This window comes from Gopherus evgoodei, chromosome 10 (genome assembly GCF_007399415.2).
Source record: "Gopherus evgoodei ecotype Sinaloan lineage chromosome 10, rGopEvg1_v1.p, whole genome shotgun sequence".
NCBI classification, from domain to species: domain Eukaryota; kingdom Metazoa; phylum Chordata; order Testudines; family Testudinidae; genus Gopherus; species Gopherus evgoodei.
In genome coordinates, this window is record NC_044331.1 from 50,812,061 (window position 1) to 50,819,783 (window position 7,723).

General features: G+C 49.0%; 1 protein-coding gene across 2 annotated transcripts in view; it reads right to left on the reverse strand.

The window, feature by feature from the left end:
* The window catches only part of RAB11FIP3 (RAB11 family interacting protein 3), a 183,873-nt gene extending 177,879 nt beyond the window's left edge, over window positions 1-5,994 (reverse strand). The window contains exon 1 of one of the 2 annotated variants that reach the window (XM_030576889.1): window positions 4,102-5,994. In XM_030576889.1, the coding sequence (XP_030432749.1) occupies window positions 4,102-5,100 (999 nt within the window). In that variant the 5' untranslated portion in view covers window positions 5,101-5,994. The remainder of the gene's footprint in view (window positions 1-4,101) is intronic. The other variant, XM_030576890.1, reaches the window with a different exon arrangement.
* Window positions 5,995-7,723: the final 1,729 nt, after the last annotated feature.

Here is a 7,723-nt window from a genome sequence, read left to right on the forward strand (position 1 = left end):
AACTACACTATGGTACCTATTATTTATTGGCTCAACTAAAGTTATTTCTTGAACCAATTCCTGCACCTCACTTAGGTCTCAGTTCTACGTTGCAGTACTTGCTGTTCGAGGAAGTAAATGCTGAAGGTGTCAAGAACTACATATAAAGTAATACATTTCTATACACAAGCTATACACTAACAGTGGTTCTCAGCCAGGGGTCCGGGGGCCCACAGGCAGGTTTCAGGGGGTCAGCCAAGCATGGCCAGCATTAGACTTGCTAGGGCGGAGGGCAGAAAGCCAAAGCCCACTGCACAGGACTGCATCCTGGAGCCCCGAGACCTACCACCCAGGGGCTCAAGCCAAAGCCTGAGCAATTTAGCTTCACGATGCCCCCTGTGATGAGGGCCCTGAGCAGTTGCCCTACTTGGTACCCCTTAATGCCAGCCCTGGTTTTTATATGCAGAAAAACAGTAGGAGCACAGCTGGGCTGTGGAGTTTTTCTAGCATGTTGGTGGGGCCTCAGAAAGAAAAAAGGTGAACCCCTGCCCGATAATACATTTCAGCGTTGTCACTAATCATGAAGGGAGGGATAGCTCAGTGGTTTGAGCACTGGCCTGCTAAACCAAGGGTTGTGAGTTCAATCCTTAAGGAGGCCATTTAGGGATCTGGGGCAAAAATCTGTCTGGAGATTGGTCCTGCTTTGAGCAGGGGGTTGGACTAGATGACCTCCTGAGGTCCCTTCCAACCCTGATATTCTATGCTTATCCAGAAGGAACAAAGCAGGATGTTCAGATGGGGGACATTACTGATAGACTTAAAAAAAGAAAAACTTGTAAATTGAGCACAATTGATCTAGGATCATGAAAACAGAACCCTGCATTTTGTCTCAGGTTTAAAACATGATCATTTTTCCAAAGACATTGCAACAGTTTAAGCTGGTGCACTGATCAGACAGTAATAAATAGCACTACAAATAGATGATGCTAGAGAAATTAAAGGATCTCAAAGTGCTTTACAAATTTTAATTAACTAACATCCCTAGGAGGTTGGTGTTCTTCAGTTTTCCTATTTGTAAAATGGGAATTACAGAAAGGATGGAAGACTTGAGCAAGGTGATACAGAGATAACTTCATCTTAAAATGAATTTGTAATTAATCTTAAAACTTGATTGCACTGTTAGCAAGTGCAAAAAACCCCACTTCTTTGTTGCACAGAATCTGTATGCCCTTATGTTCTATTGATTTGGATTGCTTAGTATAAAACTGTCATGTGATTATACATAGTTAAACAATAGTTTAATTTAGTTAACTATGTATAGTTAAACAAGTTAAGATTGCTAAGGCTCCATTTTAATTTTCATGCCTAAGACAACAACAACAACAACAAAAAAGTTGTGAGCAACCTGTAATGTTAATGGGTTTACCAAATATATTATCAAAACTGAGGGCCATGTTTGGATGGAGGGACAGTCTGCACCCTGTCTAGAGACAAGACAAAGGAATACGCACCTGAAGGGAAGGAATTCCAAATCCCTCCTCTTTTTACTGTGGGCTTGAGTGTTTCATAATTTTGCACCACTTTGTCCAAAACATTTTCTACTACCTACTAGAACTACATTTTAAAATGTTTACAGTAAATGTTTTATAATGAAGTTCACTATATTTAACTTCTGGTAGTATTTTGCATTAGTTATGCATTCACAGGTTGAGTGTTTATATTTCCTCATAAGAATATGTTTAAGCAAAGAAACCTCCAGACTCATTTCTGAAGCCCGCTGGAAGAGTTTATTAGAATTCTGTAGTTTGTAAGGGGAGGGAAGGAAGAGAGCCCTACAGCTTCTACTGTAGTTTCCCACAGATTTCCATTGGGATGTGGTTTACAACTCGTACTTCCAAGAACAATTTAAATATGTGGATGGAAACATAATGCCACAACTAGAGGTTAGGACTGGCTTGTCCCTTGGTCTTGTACCAAGCGGAGAACGGATGGAGCAGTGAGAAGAACAGCACATGGCTCTTCAGCAAACCAGCCCACCAACCCAAGAGTTTTGGAGAAAGTTATCCAAGTGTGGAACAGAGGTAGGGAGGACAACAAAACTGAGTAATCTTTCATTCTCTGAAGTGAAGGTTTAATTACTACTTTATCTTTTGGGGGCTGTTAAGAGGCTATGAAATTTTCAAATAGATGACTTAAGCCTAGGAAAGCAAACGCTCCTTCCGATGAAGCTACACAGAAGTGTCATTTTGTTTGTAAAAAACTTTCCTTTGTCTCTGTCATTCCTATTATGCTACCTATTCAAGCATGTAACAAGTTGGTAACAACAACAGATTTACACACTATCCCTTAACCCAGTATATCACAGACTTGAGTTCCCTTCCCTTTTGGGACTTACAAGGACAGGACATATTGGCTGGTTGCTGCTTTTATATGGATATATTCTAAAAACAATGGGTTTTTCTTAAATTAGAAAACAAGATTACAGATAACTTTTTCCCCCCAGAAGTTCAACATAGTGTGTGCTGTTTCACAGCAAATTATATCTTTATGTTCTAGGTCCCTACAGACCAGGTAAATCTCCTCACTGGATAAATACTCAATCTTTTAAAGATGCATTTTTGTGTGCATATAATGTCATTTTGAATATAGTTTTAGGTTTACGTAGGTATCAGTACAAACCAAAAATGAGATGAGATAACAACTGACTAATTTCTTCCTCCGTGTAGGAAATCTCAGCTACTAATTCACATTTTGGGTCATACCAGGTGACTTCATATTACACCATACCATATTTGATCTGCTGCACAGGGATATATTGAAATCCAAACTCACCACAGTACAATACAATAGAAACAAGAAAAAGACTTACCAAAAAAAAAAAAAGTTGTATCCATGAAAAACTGAGCTACTTAATACTTACTATTGCATTTAACAAGAGCAAGCAGATACAGAAAATATAGTGTCCACAAACACTAGCAAATGGCCTAAGTTAAATTGGGTTTGTAACACTTCATTAGCAAACGTGCTTGAACTTTAGCTCATTTTGATTTTTTCTCTTTGGTCCATTTGATGCAATGCTTTACCTACTTTTTACTATTTGCCTCATTCTCATTTTTAACAAGTAAGCTTTCAAAACTCCCAGTTATCAAATTTTACTTTATTTTCCTCAGGAAGGTGCCTTATAGGATACACATGCAAGTGTTTACTAATTGCCACAATTCTGAGCTGTAAGGAATCCAGAAAGATACAAGCTTATCAAGGCCCCATTGTACACTTTTACCTAAATATTTGGCTTATATGAATAATCTGAAGAAGTTGGCCTGGATAAGCAAAGAAATCTAAAATGCAATAGCAGGGTTCATAATTTAATGCATCAACAAATTGTCTCTCATAGAGCTGGGAGCCCGCCCACTCAGAAATTCTACAGGTAAAGAGGGATATGGGTATATTACAGGTTCTCTAAATAATAATGGTTTAAATCCATCAGGCTGAGAGGTCAAGCTACTGAAGAAAAAAAAAAAAAAGAGATGAAAAGTAAGAAGGACCTACAAACCCATAACTAGCAAACAAAATTTCCCCCCATCAAAACATAAGAGAAATGTCCAGAAATCACAGGAAATGTGAGTGGCAATTTAAGACATTTTAAAAATAAGGGTATCAGTCTGTGTCTTAAATTCACATGAAATTAGAACAGCACCTAATTTGCCATACAGTACCACATGCTACAATACCTAAGCACAATAGGAGGAGCACAGCATTGTGCAAGTGTAATGCTGGCTTTTGTCAATCTACAGACACCTCTCCCCCATCTTAGAGTTATGATACTGATCAAAGTTAACAGAAGCTTTGCCCAAATCAGGACTACAGAAGAGGGACCTCAGGCAGACCCTTAACATTATTATAAATACACTGTTGGAAAATACATATTGAAAGTTCATTATAGGAGATGTAAGTCTTATGTACTATAAGACTTCAGTATTACAATACATACACACCATTTTTATGCACAAAAGAGAAATGTACCTGAACAACAGAACAGAGTGTTCCTTAGTAGGAGTGAAAAGAGTAACCATTCACAGGGACCTGGGCCTAAGTGAAGTACAGATGATAAATTAATTTTACCTGTTCTGCACCATAGACTGTAGCAAACTGAACAAACTCCTCTATCCGCACAAAGCCATCCCCATCTCCGTCTAGGGCATCAAATACAGCCTGGAGACGGTTCTCTTCTTCCTGACAGCCTAGAGAGTCATTAGTTATGGAATCAGGCTGAGCAAAGTCCAGCGCCTGACTCAGGTTGCTAGAGGAATGGAAAGTAGGGAAGAGGTCCATCTCCTTGTCAATCTGGGAGAAATCCTGGGTACTTAAGGAGAGCGTCTCCTGGCAGCTTTGGGATATGTAATCTTCTGTCTCTTTAGTCCAAGGGGAAGTTGGAGTGAGTCCTTCAGAGGAGTTCTCCTCCTGGGAGGTCTCCATTCCTAAGTAAAACTCCCCTTCTGCTTGCAGGATTTCGATGCTTTCAGGAAAGCTTTCTCCCTTGTTTGAATCCTCTGGACTTAGCCCAGCACTCTTGAGTGGTAAATCCGGAAGAGGAGAAGAAACAGCCTGGTCCAGCACAAGAGAGAAGAACTGCTCCTCCAAGTCTATGGTCTGAGCAGAGGCCAGTGCACCCTGCCCCAGAGAAAGGTTCAAATCAAAATCACTATGGGGGCACCCATGATGATTATCACCTGCACCTGACTCTTGTTCCAGGTCGCTGATTGGGTCGGTCGTGTCTTGGTCCAAGAGGCCGTTCTCCTGCTTTTCCATGCGGTATAAATACTCAATGGGCCTATCTGAGAAAAGCATAGGATCCGGCCCGGATAGCTTCATCTCTCCCAAAACCTGTTCTAGCACCACTGACCCGCTCTCCCTCTCTTGTAAAGAGGGCCCCAGGAACAAAGGGGCGTCCGGGAGCGACTCTCTGGGGACCAGCACCAGGTCTGGGCTAGGCAGCTGCCCTCTCTGCTCCATGATGAGATACCTCCCATTCTGCTCGGCAAACAGAGTCAGCAGCGATGCCCGCTCCGACTTGCTCCCTGGGTCTGAGAGAGTCATTAACAAATCCGGCTCCATTTTCATCAGAAAAAAAAGGGATTTAATACAAATCACAGCGGCTGCTCAGCCCCTCTTGGACACAAAGGGCTGGGTCTGTGAGCGATCACTGCCCTGCCGTCTCCCCGCGGCAGAGCTCGGGTCTCCCGGAGAGCCCACCACAGAACCGCTGCATTGCTGCTACTCCTTGGAGGCTCCTCTGCAAACGGGAGATGCGCTGCTGCCATTTGCCTGCATCCATCTTCTTCATCCCTCCGGCCTCACATCCCAGGAGGCGGCGGCGGCCCAGGACGGCGGGGCAGCAGCTAAAGGGACCCCAGGGGGCTGGAAAAGGCAATCGCAGCCACGCACGAACCGAAGGCGCCTCGATGGCTCTTCGACAAAGCCAGCAGCCCGGGCTCAGCCCGCACCCCAGGGCTGCCCCCGCCAAAGAACTGGCTGCCTCCCCTGCAAGGGATGGTGCTGCTAAGCCACGAATTCACGGGGGACCTGCTGCTCCAGCACCCTCGGGCTAACGGGGGTCCGGGGAGGGCTGTGCTGCAGCACCGGGCTATGCTCCCGGCCCTTCTTGTGGCCCGGAGAGCAGGCTGGGCCCCTCGAGCTACTCCGGGACCTGGGCTCCCCCGGCGGCCGGGGAGAGTGCGGGGGCGCTGGGGGTCCTGCTCCCCGGCTCCGAGAGCTCTCGCCCGCGGCTGGCTGCAGCCTCTGTTCTGGCAGCCGGCTGGGCGGGCCGATCTCCGCGCTGGCCGGCCTGGCTCCGCCTGCAGCCCGGGGAGGGCTTTGTGTCTCCTCCCGCTCCCGGCGACAAGGGCGGAACTGTGTTCGCCTCAGTGCGGGGCTTTGCCCCCAGACAGGGGCGTCCTAGGCCTGCTGGTGTGGGGAGCTGTGTGTGTCCGTGCCGCCCATCTGGGCATGGGGAGTACCTGTGTGTGTCCGTGTGGTGCCACGCCGGGCTCCGGGCTGGGGGGGAGCTGCGTGTGTGTGTGCGCCGCCCTCGGGGGGGGGGGAAGCTGCGTGTGTGTGTCTGTCTGTGCCGCCCAGCCCCTCACCCCCGGCGGGGCTCTGGGCTGGGGGGAGCTCTGTGTGTATGTGACTGTACCGCCCCCCTCTGGGGGGGCGCGGGAAAGCTCTGTCTGTGTGTGTGTGTGTGTGTGTGTGCCGCCCCCCTCTGGGTTGGGGGGGAGCTGTGTGTGTGTGTGTGTTTCTGTGCCGCCCCCTCTGGGGTGGGGGGAGGTGTGTGTGTTTCTGTGCCGTCCCCCTCTGGGTTGGGGGGGGGAGCTGTGTGTGTGTGTGTGTGTGAGACTGTGCCGCCCCCGGCTGAGATTCTTTTTGGTGGTTTCTCCCAAGCCTGGGAAAGAGGCAGGTCGGTGTCGCCGTGAAACAAACCCGCCGCCCGCCTGTTTTAACACCAACGCTGCCCGTGTACCGTAAATCGCTCAATCCACTCCCAGCCTGCCTAGCAGCCGCAGTAACTAAAGCGATGATGTCACTCCCCCGTCATTCTCTTCCCCTCTCCCAATCAGGGCACGGCGCGAGGACCTTTCCGTCACCCGTCTCCGCCGCCAGCAGAGCTGGTGGGCGTGCGCGGGGTCAGAGGCGGGAACAGCAGCTTTCGCGCAGGCCGGTGCTGCGCGCTGCAGAGCCGCGCGTGGGTGCGAGGCGCGCGCTGTGGATGGGGTGCGGTGGGGTGCACAGAGACCGCGCCTGGCTGGTGTATTGCGTGGCACAGAGCAGCCCGCAGCGCGTCCGCCGGATAGCACGGGCTGGAGGCTGGCTGAGCGCTCACGGTCCCCTGCGAGCTGCCAGCAGCTCCCGCTCTCTGATGCTGAATAGCCAAATAACTGCCCTGCTACAGGAAGAGCTGGTCAGGTATTGCATAGGGTGACCAGATAGCAAGTGTGAAAAATCGGGACAGGGGCTGGGGGGTAATATGAGCCTATATTAAAAACAAACAAACCAATATTGAGACTGTCCCTATAAAATCGGGACATCTGGTCACCCTAGCACTGCATGAAGTACAACGTGAATGGTGATGATTTATTTAGAAATGTAAATATCAAAGAACAGTAATTGGTCAGCAGGAGGGTCCCCAGCAGTGATGGGCATAGAATAGCTTCCTGACAAGTGCCCTGGTGGGACAACTACCCTGCTTCTCTCAGAGTGCTGGGAGGATGCTGAGAGCTTCTCTTGACATCCCACCTAGATGGAGAGGGGCCTGGGATGGAAAATGTTGAGACCATTGGCCTATATGTAAGCAGGGGAACGGTCCCGCTACTGTGGGACCCCCTCCAGGTGGTGGAGGCCGCTTTGCCGCCCGCTGCTCGGGCCTACCTCGACCGGGTCCTGCGGGAGGGCACGCCCCGCCCACCTCCCACCCCAAGCCCTCCGGACCTTTTCATCGGGCCTCTGCCCCGTAGGCCCGACCGGCCCCCCCGTCCCTTCTCCGCAAGCCGGCTGCACGACCTGCAGCCGGTCCGTTTCCAAACTGCGCCGAGGAAACAGCTCTACACGCTCGTGCTCCACACCCTTCACTTCCTCACCCTCGTGTCCCGCCCTGATGCGAAGTGGCGGGACCTCCTGCCACCTTTGGAGGGTGAGGAGCCCCGGTGGGCCAGCCTCTACTCCACCCTGGTCCCAAGGCCCACTGGGG